General features: G+C 37.0%; 1 protein-coding gene across 9 annotated transcripts in view; it reads left to right on the top strand.

Annotated features, from left to right (window-relative positions):
• The window catches only part of LPAR1 (lysophosphatidic acid receptor 1), a 197,085-nt gene extending 178,773 nt beyond the window's left edge, over positions 1-18,312 (top strand). For all 9 annotated transcript variants that reach the window (XM_074330820.1, XM_019749562.2, XM_019749567.2 and 6 more), the window contains one exon: positions 15,846-18,312. In XM_074330820.1, the coding sequence (XP_074186921.1) occupies positions 15,846-16,147 (302 nt within the window). In that variant the 3' untranslated portion in view covers positions 16,148-18,312. The remainder of the gene's footprint in view (positions 1-15,845) is intronic.
• Positions 18,313-18,550: the final 238 nt, after the last annotated feature.

Below are 18,550 nucleotides of genomic sequence, written 5' to 3'. Positions count from 1 at the left end.
AGAAATGGGATGGGGGTGCTCTTATCTAAAGAACACAGGTGCTTGTAACTTATGCAGGAGAAAGCTAAATGATACTCCTTTCTCAGATAAACCAATGGCACAAATGCAAAGGTTTCTCCCTATATGATCTGTTCGTAGTGGTTTTTTTTTAAATCATCAAAGCATATTATATTTGTTATTAAATCCATTCATTATAATTGACTCATGTGAATTAAAGCTGGAAGAGCTGCAGTGAGACCTGTGTCCCCCTTACTTCTGCTTCTGATTACAGTACTTTTTTTAACCAAATATCTATTGCAAAGAACACACATTATTTCCTTGTTGCACCCGCTCCCCCCCTTATTTAGCTTATTTTTTTATTCTCATGCCCCCCACCACCCTCTCCTTTGGCAACCATCAGATTTTTCTCTATATCTATGGGTCTGTTTCTGTTTTGTTTTTTTAGATTCCACATATGAGTAAAATCACATGGTATTTGTCTTTCACTGTCTGACTTATTTCACTTAATGTAAGTGAAATAAGGTTCTCTGTTTATGGTTTGGAACTATTAGGAGCTTTGCCAATATGCTAAGAGGGTTGGAGGATGGGAAGGCGGGATGCCCAAAATAAATTTTCTGCTTGATTAGAAAGCTGCATATTCATATACAAGTTACTGACCCCCACACCAACTTTTAAGCTATTATGCTTAAATGTATATGTATTTGTTAAATGTTCATGTAGTATTTGATCTTCAGAAGTCTTCAATCTAGCAACCTCATTCTTATTATACTATAATAATAATAATGATTATTATAGTAGTTCCACCTTATTAGAAGTTTCCAGCCTTATTATACTATTGCATCTTATACTATCCATCTTATGTTATTCTTGCTGATTCTTTGCTTTTTGTTTTTAACCTACTGTAGTGTAGGTTACTTTCCACATTGTACCATTGGAACACAAGGGGCAATAAAAAAAATCAGATACTTAAGAACAAACTACGAAATAAGTTGTCACTTAGTAATGAGACTAAGCAACTAAATTTCACATTCTGAGATACCTTGTAAATAAATATTCCAAGTGTGGGTTGTCTCTGATAAGTTCAACTAGGCATTATAAAAGATATAATGTAAAAATGCATTTAAAAGATATAATTGCACCTCAAAACTTAACACAGTTAAAATCAAAAGGCCACAAAAGATTGGAAGGAATAGCAGATGTTTGAAAAATAAAGGATGATTAAAAATAAACTATCTGTCATATTTTTGAAAAAAGTGAGAGCTCTAGAAAGTACCAGCAGAGTTTAAAATCTGAAGCAGTAACAAGACTAAATTACAAATTAGAGTTGAAACTCTTCATTAACATCATACCCCTGGATTAAATCAAGAAGGTCCATTTCTCTCTCCACTCTCACCTGGAAGCAGACATTTTACTAACAGCTTGGAGCTAAAGATAGGCAAATGAATTAACACAGCTTGTATCTTCCCTAACAAATTTCTTCGCTCCATGAGCCTGATCTGGTTAAGACCTTTGATTAAGAAATATATATGAAATGAAATGGGTGGGTAAATGTGGCGAGAACAGCAAGAGAAAAGTCCAGCGTGGTCCAGAGGTTCCCTTCCCATTCCTTACAAAGCAAGCGTGAAGGTCCTCTTGACTTCATTTGGTTCTGTGTTGTTGCTACTCTATGTCTTAAGAAAATTATTTTTTGTTTTATCTCTCTGTGTGCGTGTGTTTTCCCATTTAGTCCATACTAGGCTGTGATAGAATTCTGTCAACACTAGCTTTCTCAGCAGCCCAACTGTTTTTCAGGAGGGTGGGGTCCAATCCTGCAGAGGTGGCTGGAATGCATCCAGTGCTGAGGACGCCCCCCCACCCCCACCCCCGGCAGTGCTTCTGCTGCCTGATAGGTCCCCACCAACCTTCCGAAGCTGTAACCTGTGGAGAATAGAAATGAGAGGCCTGTGTTCACCCCCTGAAGGAGTTCCTTCCCTCCCTGCCTTGTCTGTTTTCCTCAAACACCTCAGCTGGGTCAGTCCCTGTCATTAAAATCAAATCAGTCTCATCCAGTTTCTTAGCTAGGAAGATCTGGTCTCTGCCTTAGGCCTTGGCTGGGAGAACGCAGTCCTGCCTTTCTTGATTGTGGGGCTCACACTGCCAAGTGGCCAGGACCTAGCATCAGTGCCAGTGAAATTTGGAGCAAGCTGTCCAGAAAGTCCACTGGCTATGCCTGGGCTGTGGGCCTGCTCAGAGTTCAGCATCACCACTCCACTGTGTACCCAGGCTCGCCAAAGCCAGAGGGATTTCATCCTTTTGCAGAGCGCTAGAGCAGCATATAGCAGGCTCAGGTAGCCCATTACTCTTTAGAAATTGTTTCCCCACTGCCTGAAGCACAGTAAAATCAGGGATCATGTAAACTTTGTATTAGTCTTTTACCTCAAATTCTTTTTCAAATGAGGTAGGGTTTAAAAGTAAGAAACTGAAAGAAAATACTTCATTTTCAACTTAAAGCAGAAAGGAGACTGACCCTGAAAATTGAGAGCTCTCAGGAAATGCTGGTAGGTACCTTCTGAGGTTTCTCAAGGAGGACGGCCCCGTGGTCATAACAGGTAATGCAGCTCCCCAGTTTGCTGTCTCTCGGTTGGGAGAACCCATAACAGTTCACCCCAACTATTCATAATTCTTGTAGATTTATTCCTTGGGTTTTCCCTGAAGAAGGAGGAAAAAGAAAAAAAAAATGAAGGGAGCCTATTAGGTGGCGCTGTGCTTTGCATTCTGTCTCTAGTATCTCATTCAATCCTCACGATAGTGCTGAAAGTAGATGGTAGCCCCATTTGACAGGTAAGGGAATTGCGGCTCAGCAAACCCGGATAACTTGTCCAATGTCAAACAACTAGTGAGGGAAAGAAACAGGATGTGACCTTTATCATTCATATAAAATATGAATACCAACCCTTAAAGTCCTCCAAATCACACAGCCTGGGAGATTAAAATAAATTTTACCTCCAAGGAACCTCAGTCCATCTTCCTCCCCACTAAGTAGCCTCTTGAGTGCCCGTGAGAATAATGCCTGAATATTGTTATCTATGTCCTTATTTTTTAAGTGAAATATGCTCTTTATAAACAATTGAAAATTACAAAAATATATACATTAAAGTTTAAAGTCCAAACTTCCACCCCTGGCCTTTTGAGGTATCTGCTGTGAACAATTTGGTGTGTATACTTCTAGACTTTCTGTAATGCATGTAGAGTACACATGCATATAAGTATCTATAGCAACTTTATAATAAGTGGGATATTGTGTATGCTGTAACTTTACAGACTTACTATAATTTGTGTATCTTCCCATGTGGGTAAATACAGTCTGTGTGATGGCTGCTTACTATTCCACTTATTTATAATATTGACGGATGTTTAGATTTACAATTTTCCACCATTACAAATACTGCTTCATCGAGCATTCTGTGTATACCGTTTTATATGCTGCTTTAAGTAGTTCCAGATGACACATTTCTAAAGGAGGAATTGTTAGATAGAAGAGGACATTTTAAATTTAGACATTGCCAAATTGCCTCCAAAATGACTGTCCAATGACTCTTCTATCAACAGTGTATGGGTGTGTCCCTTGATTTATTACTCACTCTGTCATTAATACGTAGGAGGAGTTTAAATCTTCCCCCGTCGGCTAGCTGTTCCTTTGAAGATACAAATATCATACTTAATGCTGATGAGCTTTAGTTCTGAAGCCCAAAGGGCTTGCTAACATTTCATTCCCGGATCAGAAGACTGAACCATCCAGCCACAGACATTTGTGGACAAGCAAGGGCCTCCCTGGCACCATAGCCTGTACCACTGCTTGGTTTGGAGCAGGCTAGACACAGGCTTCTTACCAGTAGTTGGGAACAAGAAACTGAAAATGGTTGGTGCTAGTCTAGGTCAGTCTCTTAATCTCAGTCAATCTCTCTCTCTCTTTCTTTCATCTTTCTCCTCTTCTCCCTTTTTTGAAGAATAATAGCCTTAAAACAAACTGCACATATTTAAAGCATACAACTTATATATAATTGACGTAATCAATTTCTGGTGTAGAATTCTAAAAATATTCTGTACATATATGAGCATATATGTCTGGGGGGGGGTATATGCATATATACATTGCATAGACCTGTTTTTAACTTTCTCTTAGCCAACTTAATTTTTTTTTGACCCTCTAGCTACATTTATTTATATTTTTATTAGTTTCAAGCATACAAAACAATGTACTAGTTAGACATTTATACCCCTCCCAAAGTGATAACCCCCACCCCCAATCTACTACCCCTCTGACATTGGGCAGAAGACACAAAGAGACATTTTTCTAAGGAGGACATGCAGATGGCCAACAGACATATGAAAAAATTCTCAACCTCACCAATCATTAGAGAAATGCAAATAAAAACCACAATGAGATATCACCTCACTCTGGTCAGAATGGCCAACAAACAACAAGCACTGGCCAGGATGTGGCGAAAAGGGAACCCTGGTGGGATTGGTGCAGCCACCAACTTGATTGTTAATGAAAGCTTTGTGAAACATAATAACTCATGCCTGTAGCCACTTTTCTCTTATTTCCTTCACAGCAAAACTCCATAAAGGGGTTGTCTATACTTGCATATCCAGTTTCTCTCCTGTTTCCTCTTGAATCTACTCCAGTCAGACTTCCATTCTCAAGACCCCTTGAACTGTTACCAGTGACCTCTTTGGGGCTAAGTCCTTTATTTCAATTGCTCACAGGTTTCCTTGACTCCTCCCTCTCTAACATCCAATCTCTTAGCAAATCATATCAGTTTTGCCATCAACATATATCTGTGATCACCACCTTCCCATGTTCAAAGCCACATTATCTCTTCCCTGGATTACTGTATGAGCCCCTAAGTGTTCTCCTTGCTTCCACACTTGTTCTCCTATAGTTTCCAAATATTATCCCCCTCTAAAGTATGTTTTGTTCTGCTAATTGACTTTCACACCCCTCCTGGAACCTGAGTTCAAGAGGGGAGAGATTTTTTTCCTGTTTGATTCACTGTAGTGCCTCCAGTTCTGAGAATAGCACCTGACATACAGTACACACACATGTTCAGACAAAAAAAAAAAGGTTAGCCGACTATGTAGCCTTACAGCCAAAAATTCAGCTCCTGTCGTTACCAAAAATCAATTGTTTTTGCTCCTAAAGCTGTTTATATCAGTGTATTATGATAATGATATAACTAGTTAAGTATTACATTATCTAATAAAAATGAGTGCAACAAGAAATGTTTCTGGGAAAACTAAGGTGAATGCTCTGTTAAATATTCAATGAAGGAAATTTGCAAAAAGAAATTGCTTTAAATTTGCTAGTGAGAATAACTACAAGTTTGGAGAAAGCCATAAAAAAATTTGCAAGGTTTTTGTGCTCAAATTGCTTTACAAGAGTTTTAAGTTTTGACTCCGCTTTTTAGGAGCCAATTTGGAAGTAGCATGTGATGCTTTTTTGGTGCAGCTTTCCTTGGAAGATATTGCAGAATTCCAGTTAACAGTCCCATGTTCAAATTTAAAGCCTTAGCTCTGTATTAAAGGATTGGCAAATGAGTACAAATTGCCATTTTAAGTTCAAATAAAATATTGAAGGTATCATTTTTATAATCTTATGTTCTAAATATTTTAAAAATTAATTGATTATTAGCTTCACTTGGGGCTTATTATAGGGCATCTGTGTTTGTGTGTAGGTTAAAGCATAATTGATAGCATATTGTACATATTTTTTTATCTTGTTCTTTTTACTTGACAGTATATTTTGGAGATCATTTGGTACCAGTCAGGATAGAATATCTTAATAACTTTAAAAAGTTGAATAGGATTCTACTTTATGAATACAATGTAGTTTGTTTTACTTCTCTACTTATGGTTAGCTAGATTATTTCCAATTTTTTTAAAATAAAATATCGCAGAGAATTCTTTGCACATGCATATTTGTATTGTATGTGAATATATCTATAGGATAAATTCCCAGAAGTGATATTGTTGCAGTTTATTTTGATGGCTTTCAAACGGATAGACTTTTGTTCAGGATTTATGTGATAGAATTTACTTTGTGATATTTAGTCTTAGTTTTGAGCAATCAATATTTTACTTTGAACTTGTAGTTAAAATAATTGAAATTCATGTAGAAAAATATGTTTGTGAATTTGAATCTGGAACTCTTTAGCCTAAATACCCATTCCCAAATGAATAATTGTTTTTTATAACTTTTTTTAAAATGCTTTTTATGAAGATTTTTGGTAACTGGAGCTATCTTAAGCCCACAGCTATCATATTATAGCAGAACAAACTCTACCTCCCTCCTGCTGTGCTTTGTAAATATCAATCCAGGACATTTGGCAGCTGTAGGAGGTATAACCATCCTAAAAAGAATGGTCATATTTACAATTTCTGTCATTCTTCTTTTCATGTCTTCCAGCCATTTAAAAAAAATATATGTAAAGGGAAATAATAGGTTCAAATTTCCAGGTATAAAACAAATAAGTCATGGGATCTAACATACAGCATAGGAAATATAGTCAATAATATTGTGATAGTGTGGTGCGGTGTCAGATGGTTTTGGGACTTATGGTGATCATTTCTTTAGGTACATAAATGTTAAATAACTGGTGTATACCGGAAACTAATATAATATTGAATGTTAGCTATATTTTAATAAAAGTCTTTATATATATACATATAATTTTTTAAATAAACATTTTTAGGTTGCAGGACTATTTCACAAATTCTTCTGAATTTGCATTTGGATTAAATTTAATTTTTTGTCTCTATTTTGTTAGTAAAAAAAGGAATTATAAATGAAATTTCCATTACGTTTCTTTGTCCTTGAAGTTTGTCTCCTGAGTAATACAAATCTTGTTGCTCCACGTCAATAGTTCATGAACTGCAAAGAATAAAATCCACAGGGTTCTGTCATCAGCTATATTCTGCGAGCATTTTCATCTGGATTGTAGTACTCATTTAGACTTATATCATTTTGGGACAATCTTAATTCATAACTAAAAAATGAAATATGGTGCAAAACCACTTATAAATTCCCTGTTTATGTTGAACCTTTGCTAGGGAAAGATTCTAGGGAGGAATTTCATTTATCCTTTTAAAGGGATAAATATTATTCAAATTACCTTGGTAACAGCTGGACCACAGTCATGCAATAAGTTTAGTATCACTTTCTAAATTAGATGGTGTTGGTCTGGAGTTGACATTGATTTTCTGTGAGATTTAAGAGTTATCATTTTAAAATAAGGGGGAAATTTTGCTTTTTAGAAAGTTTGCAATTTATAACTAAGTTTAGGAGACAAAACAGATTTAACTGTTATTAAATAAGAATAGTGCATTATTCTGAGAATAGTGCATTATTTTTTATGTGAAGAATATGTAGGTGGCATTATCCATTTTTGTTGGATCTTACAGTGTACCACATGTAAAAGAAAATAATTCCCTTTGTCTTTTTTAAGACACAAAAATGCAATGACTTTTATTAATGTATGTATGGATAAATATAAACTTACACACATACACATATATGTTACATATACATTTATGTAGTATACGTGTGTATGTGTGCATATTTATATAAATTACGTTTCTCATAAATTTAAAATATATGTTATTTGAAAATGGTAAGGGCGTATAAGAAAATGTTTTGGTAGGCATTTGGAGTAGCACTGTTTTTTAGTTCGCCCTAAGACAGAACTGGGTAGACATCAGCAAACATGTTTAGGGAGGAAAGATAGAGGCAGTGACCTATCTTAACATGGTTTAACATGTTTTGGTTTTGTTGAAAGTAAATTTCAAGCATTTCCTGTTTTGTATGCTCACAGAGACCTCATGGGTCATATATTAATACAGGAGAACATTAGCTACTGTTGAAATGTGTGTGTGTGTCTGTGTGGTGGTAAGAACATATAACTCAGTGCATCTTTAGTTTGCTGGCTGTCTCTTGATTTCTTAGAATTTGGAGCTAATAAGATGGCCGTGCTACTTCTCTATTTCTGAGCATTATCACAACTTCATTTTGTCTATTCATAGATAAGAACTTTCAGAGGAACACCCCCCTCCCAGTGTAATTTGCCTACTATTAGATGGCAAATTACTAGTATACCATTTGCTTACTATTAGATGGCATCACTGGATGTTTCAGGTATAGGAAAAAGCTTGCTTTGGTGGCCATTCACTATCTTGTCTTCTCAGGGAGTCTCATTATTCAAGAAAGTCTCCTGCAAAAGGGCAGACATTCCTTGAAACATAGTGCCCCACCCCCACATTTGTATGCAATGCAGTATCTTACATGGAAACGGAGGTAGTGTAAGAAACACAAAACAGCTGCAAATAAATTATAATTAATATCCTCACAGATTCAAGAGGATATTGTGTTGACTAATTTAGGGCACATTTGGTATATAAAAACACCAATCAGAACAAAACGTGTTCCTGAAAATAAAAAATCTGATTGCCTAATCTGCTTTTACCCATCACTAATATGCAATCTTTCTGTGTTAATTTTATATGCAATAAAAAGGACACAAATTTATAATTAAAATAAGCAACATTTTAAAAGTGCAAAATCATATACTAAAGTGTCTCTAGACTGCAGGAGTATAAGTGACTTTTTAAATTTCCTGTTTATATTTTTCTGTATTTTTCAAACTTACTATGCGAAAAAAGGAATAATAATTCAAGGAATTAATTATACCATAATTTAGACATAAATCACTAAAAGGAAAGCAACTGAAAGACCATTCTGGGAGGAAAATTAGGTTAATGAGAATCGCCCTTATTATCCTCTCATAAATTATCAACATTCCTTTTAAAAAACTGTATTACAAATTATCAGAACATAAATCTATGAAAACAACTCACCAATTTGAGTCCCTGAACAAATGCAGCTATGACACTTGAAAAAGTCTTATGACTGTTCAAACTTAAAATATTATTGATGGATACTGATTATGCTGATAAATTATTAGAACTGTACTTTGTATTTAAAAAAGTGGTGAGACATTATATGCTGGGTGGTAGGATATATTCTCTGTCCCCATTCTGACAACTAGAGCACGGACATGAGACTTAATCATGGTCAGCCAAATACTCCTGTATGAAACTTTGAATCTTGAGAGATTAACCAAAGCATATTGGGTCAATTAGTGATTTTTCAATGCAGCTACTGCAGAATATAGGGTCTGATGGGGTAGCATCATCCTATTGAACCATTCCTGTAGCAGCAACTTGGCTAATGCCATATCTCACTTCATTCCTGACCCAACCTGGTTCTCCAGACTCAGTAACTTCTGTAGGTAATCTGACACCCATCACTGTTAGTAACAATATATGAGTTTATGCTACAGTAACAAATACACACAGAACTTTTACATATAGGGTCCACCTCTTGCCCCTTCAGATGCCTTGTAGCACCCATTCAAAGGCCGTGCACACTGTAGGTGTTCGTGTTTGTTTTTCCAAACAGAATTTAATGACTTTTCTACTAATTATTTTTCCTTGTTTTGGATATGTCAACTAGGCAGTTAGCTGTGACTTGCCAATTCATTCAGCAGAAGATAGGCTGTCCACCGTATGCCAGCCACTGTTGCCGGACATACAGATATGAAAGACATAGCATTTCTTCCTTTATGAGACTTGCATTCTCATTGAAGGAAGATAGAAATTAAACATGTAAACCATTTTTGGTTTACATATTTAAGATAATTTTAAGTATCAATTTTAAGATAATTTTGAGTATAAATAAGGGCTATGAAGATGATAAAATGGGATAATGTAGTGGGAAGAGGGTGCTACTTTAGCTAGGAGAGTCAGGGATCTACTTTGAGGGAGTGCTATTTAATAGTAAGTAAGTAGACATGAAGATCTGCAGAAAGAGTACTCCTAGGTGAAGGAACTGTACATGCAAATGCCCTGAGACAGAAATGAGCTTACTGGGTGTGTGTGGTTAGAATGTAGTGGATGAGGGGTGAGTGGAAAGAGATGAGGTTGGAGAGTCTGGAGGGGCCAGTCAGGTAGGGCTTTATGGGCCACAGAAGGACTGCGTGTAGGAAGCCTTTGCAGGATTTGAAGCAGGAAAGTGATGTAATGTAAATTGATTTATGCTTTTCAAAAATCATTCTGGCTGTTCTGTGCAAACTTGACTTTAAGGAAGAGGCACGGAGGAAGAGGAATTGGTTAGGATCCTGTTGCAATAAGCAGATAAAAGGTATTGCTCATTTGGTTAGAGTTGTAGCCATGGAGAAGTGGTTTCTACTGACTGTTCTCAAGCACAGATGTTCTTCTGTAAGAGGCAGTACGAGCATGCCAGCCACTTCAGCATGTGCTTCCCAATGTACAGTCTGCAGGATGAGATTTAGAGTCCGTAACAGGATATGAAACGTGTATGTGTATGATACTCACTGCTTAATGTGAAGGAGAATATGAAATGCCAGAAGGCATTCTCCTGTGTGTAGGGAAGATAGCACTGTGTTGATCAGGTCCGTTTTGTGGGGGGAGAGTTGCAGCCAGTAGTATTAAAGAGAGGACAGAATGAGTGTTCTACTCTGCTTTGGAGATCTGTGTATTGTTTGTTAACGCCCTTCTCTAAAAGATAAATGTCGCTCTTAGGAGTCAGTGATGGATACACTAGAGTCCATACACAATGAATGTAATCATGAAATTTTAAATGTATGAAACATTTCCTACGACCATGAAGAAGTGGAAGTGATGGGCACTAAAATAAATGAAGTAAAATTGGTATTAAGATAGAAATGCCATTGTGGAGCTATCTCAGTTGCATTAATTTTATATTCTCAATGTTCTAGAAAACAGATTTTATAATTAAGCTAGGTTACTCTTTTAGGGAAAAAAGCTTTCATCTCAAAAAGTCATTCACATTTCTGTTAATACAATGACTCCTTAAGCTTACCTAAGAATAAGCTTTTTATCTGTAGTCTATCATCCAACATAGTCTCTTTTATGATATATAATTTAGAAGGATTTCCTAGGTACCCACGTCTTCCATGTGTTAACTTAATAGCAGAAATCACAATATAACTACAGAAATGAACTAAAATTAGATTGGATTCTGGGATACCACGATGCTGCCCTGAAGGAATACACAAGTTAGAAAAAGTAGTTTCTGTATTTGAACACTTATCTCTACCCTTTTGATCTCTACCCCACGACGCTGAGATGGGGAGACTGTTTCTGAGATCCTCGGTTGAGAAGCATGAAGAGTGAGGCCAAGGAGAGATTCACTGGACACAGCACTAGTGTGCAATTGATTTACCTTAACTTGTTTTAGATCTGTGGGATGTCTGACTTTTGCCAACCAGACTGGAAACGCTCTCTGTTTTTTTCAACAAAAATCTTGGGCTGTCTCCCTGGACGTCTTTTCTGTCAAGGACACTTTCTGTCTTTAACTTTGGTTCTCCTGTTCCACATGTAAGCGAAGTACAACTAGTTAGTAAAAAGCCACTCTAGAAAAAAAGGCTGTAATTGTGAGACCAGATGGTAAGCATTGTTCAGCTGATAGGGTTGTGTAGATGTGAGGGAAGGTGTGGTAATATGATCTGCTTCTGCAGCTGTGACCTGTTGTTCCAAAACAGCCTCCTGCCTCCCTGCTTTCGGTGTCTACATTCCAGCACCTCTCTTTCCATCTTTGTGGGCATTGGGGACCTCACAGATTGATTTGACAGATGTATAAGAAAGGAATGAAACTTGCTCTAGGAAGAGCAACTTCTATTTATTCCAACCCACAGATATTTTTTGAATATCCTCCTCCCCGTGTTAACTTGTAATATTGGCAGATGGTGCAGAGTGTAACCACTCTCGTTCGGCACACTAAGAGACAGTTTCCCAGCATTCAAATTGCCATCAGCCTATCATGATATCTTTAAGGCATCTCCATCTGAAGTCTTGCAGTACCTCAAGCTAAGATATACAGAACTGAGCTCATCATCTCTGTTCACCTCACCTGCCCTTGGCAAACACCAACCAACCCTTCTGTGTTTCCTCCATCAATGAAAGGTAGCACCATTCTTCCCTCACCCAAATAGAAAATCTAGGAGTCATCCTAGACTCTTATCTTTCTTATCCATTTCATGCAGTCCATCTTCTAAATACTTTCTAATCCTTCAATACCTGTCTTTCCTCATTGTTGCTACCCCAATTCAGGCTCTCATTATTTCTCCTCTGGGATTTGGAAACATCTGATGTTTTTACCATTATTTTTATCCAAATGATTTTGTCCTTCTATTCTTACAGTGTTGTATATTAAATGAGACTCTGATCAATGAGGTCGATTAAATTAAAATCTCGTAGGAGGAGGGGTAGATGAAGATCATTATTTCTTATAAGCTCTGCAGGCTGTTGTAGTACGTGGCTAGGCTTGAGAATCAGCGCTGGACTGGAGAAATCTCAAAAGTCTTAGCCAGGCTGGACACAAGGTCTTCTGTGACCCTGGACATCTTATTTGTGGCCACTTCTTCTGAATTTACATAAGTACCCATAAACAACTTGTGCTTTCTCTTACTTTCATGCTATTGCATACCATTCCTTGGTTTTAGGCCTTGGTCCATGGGGATTCGTCCATCAAAAATGTTCTGGAGATACAAAAACTACCTAGAGCAGTCCCTATGGAGTACCATATTATTTTCTTCACCATCTTGGTAGGTACTGAGAACCTCCAAAATGATTTGGGGCTTCTGAGCTTCTCTGTGTTTCCTCTCTTTTCCTTCTTTTATTATCCTCCTCACATCTGCATGTCCCAGGAATCTACACCAGCCTTCACACATTATGGCACCCACAATGGCAGTAGGTGGTATAATCAGGTAGATGTAAGGTGTACGAGGGCTTTTACATGTGGTATCTTAATTTGACCCTCCCCATACCCTGTGGATAGAGAGGGAGCTATTACTTCTCCACTTTACAGGTGTGGAGATGGAGGTTCTTCTGTTATCAACCTGACTTACAGATATGCACTTGAGTCTCTACAGATTATGTGTTGACAGGGTCTGCAACGTATGCCTCAAATTCTGTGGTTAGCTACTTATTGCTAAAGGGGCTCGGGTGTAGTTTGCCTTTTTAGGAGCTTTTTGGTAAATCCATAATTTGAGCAAGCTTAATTTCATGATATTCATTCACTATTATTTAGAAGGTTAATCACTTTGGAATTTTCCAGGCCCCATTTTCCACTTATGTAGTCCATCATCATCTTCTGCTCATTTAGGTCCTTGGCACTGAAAGAGAAGGGAAGGGAGAAGAAGGGAAAACTGTGCATGGCTGGTTTTAGATGATGGTTTTTGAGGCCTGTATTATGAGTCCCTTAAATTACTCAGTCAAGTCTTGAAGATCCTCAGCCCTGTAGTGTCAGGACTGTGTGGTTGGGCCTAATCATAGTACTGAAAACAATTCCTTTCAGTGAAGAAGAAGGAAAGAGGACTTTGAGTTCCTCAATGATGCATCCATGTATTTTAGCTCCTGTGTCAGGCCGTGGTGTTTCCCACTTCTTATCTCTAATCTAGCAAGGCTCCTTGCATTGTTTTGCTCTAAAAGTTAGGCCCATCACACTAGTTTCTGCGACCGTGACTTTTATTGAAAAAAATCTTGCTCTTTTTGAATTTAAAGATGAGAAGAAATTATAAACAACAAAATGGCTGAATTTGAATTCTGTCACTTTTGAACAAAGTCACGCAGCTTGAGCAAGTCCAGGAGAATATGGATGTTCCCTTCTGAGGCCTGGAAGGAGCAAAAGTTCATTTCATTTAAAATAAATCTGTTGAGATGCATTTTGCTGGTATCTAATCAAGCTCTGGATTTGAGTTCAATTAGAGCTTTGATAAAAGAAAGGGGAAAGGAAACTTGAGAGAATGCTCCCCCATTCATGAAGGGCCTGCATGTTTTTCGTTTCCAAGTAAATGGAATAATGGGACCATGCATTTTCCATCCAAGCATTTTCCACCCTGAGAATAATTCCCTTCCTGGCTTCTCAATAAATAATGCATTATTTCTGAAACTCAAGAGGCATTCCTTTGATTTTCCTTTATGTTTAACTTTCTGAGTGATTTTCAAGCAAGGAAATTCAAGGACTTGGAATAAATGCTTTATTAACATTTTTACTTGAAGTTCAAACAGCTTCTTGGCTATTATCTCCTGATATTTGAAATATTTTTTTTTCTCTCTAAGGAAAGTCTAAGGTATTGTATTTATTAGAAAATGAAGCACCTTGGACAGTCTTCAAAGTGAACAGCAGTTTAAAACCAATACACATTTGTATTTTAGAACAAAGAGCTTTATGGGGGGACTTTTCTCCTTTCTTTATTTTCATTTCCCTGCTGAAAAGGTTCAAGAAAGAAAGCTGACATTCAAAACGGGGCTGTTTGGAGACTAAATCTCGTTTGTTTACCTTTTGTGAAACTCATTCCTTGAGGCTAGTCCAAATCCACCGCCCTGGGCCAAGCCTGCGCCCACCTAGGCCAGTGCCACTGAAGTGGAAAGATTCAAATGCTCTTCTGGGATCATCTCTATTTGCAGGCTGTTCATTGTGTTGCCTGATTATAACATGTGGGGTGAGATGTCACGGGACAGGGTGGTGCCGACCGGTTCTACTGACTCCTGTTCTCTTAGCTGAGGATCCCAGATCATCCTGGGGTAACATGGTGGTAGATTTGAATGCTATTTCACCACCTTCATTTTCCCTGGAAGACAAATGAGTGATTTCAGGAACTAAATAAGATGGAATTAAGAATAGAATCTATTCCTTTTACAGTTATAGTAAAATCTTAACAATTAAAAATAGTTGTGGAAGAAAGGGAACAAAGTTGATCTAAATTAGTAAAATATCTAAAGCATCAATCAATGATGGTTTAAAATGTTTAATTTTATTCATTTCAAGAAGTGGGAGGATAACAGTATTTTCGGGAGCATGGACTCTGGTGCCAGCCTCTAAGAGCAGAAGTTCTGGGGCTTATTTCCAGTACCATGACCTTGAGCAAGTTATTTCACTTTTCTGGGTCTCAGTTTCTTTATCTGCATAATGGGATGATAGTTTCTATCTCATATGGCTATTGTGCAGATTCAATGAGTTGATATTTGTAAAGCACATAGAAAAGCACCATTTAAGTAATTGCTGAATAAAAATAAAAGTGAACATCTTATTGTTGGAAATTTCTATTTCCAAAGAGGCCCATGCTACTGAGCAGATAACATTATTATTATTGTTGTTACTGCTAAGAAATACTAAGTGATTATTTTCTTAGCGCTCATTTATTCCTTACAATAAACCTAATGAGGTAAAAATTATCATTTCTATTTTTCAGATGAGAAAACTGAGCTATGAAAGTAATTTGCCTAAGTTCACCCAGTTTATTAATACGACAGAGCAAAGATTTGAGCCCAGTCAACCTGAATCCAAAAACTGTGCCTCAACTAAACTTTAAAAGGACATTTGTCACAGTGCTAATCTTTGGCCTGAAAACAATCTTATGCTATTAGAAACAGTATTTTTATAAGTGTCAAAGTGTATGTCCTGAATGCGGTTTTTCATGTCTGAATTGCAGAGCAAACTCTGCATTTTCATCACAGAGTAATCATCATCAGTGTCTCACAAATATTCAATTTTAGCAGGGTCCAAATTAATGAGATTTTATTAAATCGATTTTATCATTGCTGAAACCTTTTCCGAGTTCAGAAAATGAACATTTCAAGTGGCGAGCTGGTGTCTTTGAATCTCAGTATTTTGGTATTGAACTGAGATCATTCTTCGCCTTACTTCAGAATTATATATTTCTTGTTCTCTCGCTTTAAAATCCTTCTTATCCCTGTCCCTGTAGGTGCCTTTATCGTCTGCTGGACTCCTGGATTGGTCTTGCTACTTCTCGATGTGTGCTGTCCACAGTGTGATGTTCTGGCCTATGAGAAATTCTTCCTTCTGCTGGCTGAGTTCAACTCTGCCATGAACCCCATCATCTACTCCTACCGCGACAAGGAGATGAGCGCAACCTTCAGGCAGATCCTCTGCTGCCAGCGCAGTGAGAATACCAGCGGCCCCACGGAAGGCTCCGACCGCTCGGCTTCCTCCCTCAACCACACCATCTTGGCTGGAGTTCACAGCAATGACCACTCTGTGGTTTAGAAAGGAAACTCAGAGGAGAAGCCAGCCGTCATGTATTGAGGGATGAAGAGCTCCCCCTGACCCAAATGCCAGGCAGGGTGTGGAGTGTGAGAGAGAGAGAGGAAAAATAAACTCATGTACTTAAACACTAACCAATGGCAGTATTTGTTCCTAGACCCAACATGACTTGATATATATTGAAAATTAGCTTATGGGACAACCCTCATGTGGATCCCCCTTCCTTTTGAAAGTAAAGAGTGGAGATCTTGTAATGGCATTCATAGATGCTGGAGTGTCCATTTAAATAGACTACACTAACTAGACTTCAAAAGATTTGGTGTGGTTTGGTGCAAGTCAGAATAAATTCTGACTAATTGAATCCACAACTTCATTTCCATACAGGCTTCCCTTTTTTTTATTTTTAAAGGATACATTTCATTTAACAAACATGTTTATGCCTATCAGCATGCTTGTGATGGATAAGAGTATAGACTGTTTTAAACTACCATAGCTTCATTTTTTTTCCTTATGTAGGAAAATGTAAATTAGAATTATTTTTTTAGAAAGCATGCATGTAATGTATGTATGCAGTATGCCTTACTTAAAAAGATAAAAGGGTATTCATTTTAAATCTTCTAGGAAACAGGAGAACCTAGATGTCAAAGCTGGTATTTGTTTAGGTTATGAAACAAACAATAATCGCAATATTACCTTTTCGTTAAAGTGTTGTAACACGTATAAAACAAAAATGGGATGTAAGTTTACTACCAAAATAATATGTACTCTAATAAAGTTGTAGAAGATGAAGCACAGTAATAATGTCCCCACATATTTATAATACCCAAACTCATTCTAATTATCAGTACATCAGAGGAATTTTTAATAGCCTGTGTTTTTCTGTATTATAAAATAATACATAGTCATTGTAGAAAACTTGAAAAATGCAGAAATGTATAAAACAGAAAAAATAATTACTGATAATATCACAACCCAGAAATAACCACCGTTAACAGCTTCTCCTTCTGTGTATTCCTATATGTATATTATATACTTTTTTATATAATTGGGATCATACTGTAAACAATTTTATAACCATTTTTTTCCACTACAGAATTGCCACATTTCCTATGGCATTAAAAATTTTACAGAAACATAATTTTAATGGCTATAGAATATTCCATTTAATGGATGCAACTCAGTTTATTTAACCATTTCCATATTGTTGACTACTTAGGTTATGTCTAATTTTCATTCTTATAAATGATGTTGCAAAAATTTTGTGTACATAAAACTTTGTCCATATAATTGATTATTTACCTAGGATGTGTTCCCATGAAGGATTGTTTTTTTTTTAATGTGAAATGTCTTTTTAGGCTCGTACCTTTTATAAAAAGGGATTTCCTGCTTTGCACCTCATTGGGTGACAATTGTGAGGAAAGCCAGTTAAATTACCTTTTTACAAAGGAAATTCAGTCGTTAGTTTAGAGTGACTTTTTATATCATAAGATGGACTTGAAACAGTCAGCTGTCACAAATAACCAGAACACCCTAATTAATGTCTAGTAATTTCAGATTTTGTTTGAGGGACCGATTATTCAGCTCTTGATAGCCACAACTGTAATGCAGAATTCAAGACAATGCAAAGAAATCAAACATGCCAACTGAATACAGGATCTTCATACTAAAGAGTTGGGACACTTGTGTAGCAAATTGAGTGTCAATCTCTGACTGGATACTGTGTATTCTCCCAGAATCACCGCAGATAGACTGCTGCCATATTAGGTGATACCTGTTTAATTCATTGTCTAGGTAAACTATAATTGCACCAGTTTGTTGTAACAAGTAACCAGTAAAGTCACAGTCATGAAGCAGGTATGGGAAAGTCAGGAGTATGTTTGCGAGAAAGACGTCCAGACGAAGAATGGTTGTCTAGGAAGAAGGAAGTCAGTGCCTGGTCACTATTTAAGCAGAGGGCAGATTTGTGACGTGCCCACAGTGAAAAGGAGATGGGGAACCAGTTAGCAGAAAGGTGTTTGTATACTTGATACAAAATACAGAGCATTTTATATTGAAAGTGAAAGAAATGAACTTGGACTTTTACTCATGTGCATGTATTGTGAAGGAGCTATGGACTATTTGAAAATTAAAAACATACTAATTGGACTTCAATAAATCATTCTCAATCAGTGTTTGGTAATGTGTGGTTCTGATTGGTGCCATTTCTCTTGTTCAGGTCTTCTGGTTTTCATTGCATGGCGCCTTTTTTTCAACCTGAGTAAAGTCTTTCCGGTGTCCAAGAGATGGTGATTTATGTTGCATGAAAGGAGGTATGATGTCTTAGGACGATACTTCAATAAGAGTATAACTATTAAGAGTACGTTTCTTTTGGAAAAACTCTGATTTTATAAAACTTTTACCTCCAAG

The sequence above is a fragment of the Rhinolophus sinicus genome, linkage group LG04 (genome assembly GCF_036562045.2).
Source record: "Rhinolophus sinicus isolate RSC01 linkage group LG04, ASM3656204v1, whole genome shotgun sequence".
NCBI lineage: Eukaryota > Metazoa > Chordata > Mammalia > Chiroptera > Rhinolophidae > Rhinolophus > Rhinolophus sinicus.
Note: the sequence above shows the minus strand (reverse complement) of the source record. Positions and strands in the feature narration are given on the sequence as shown.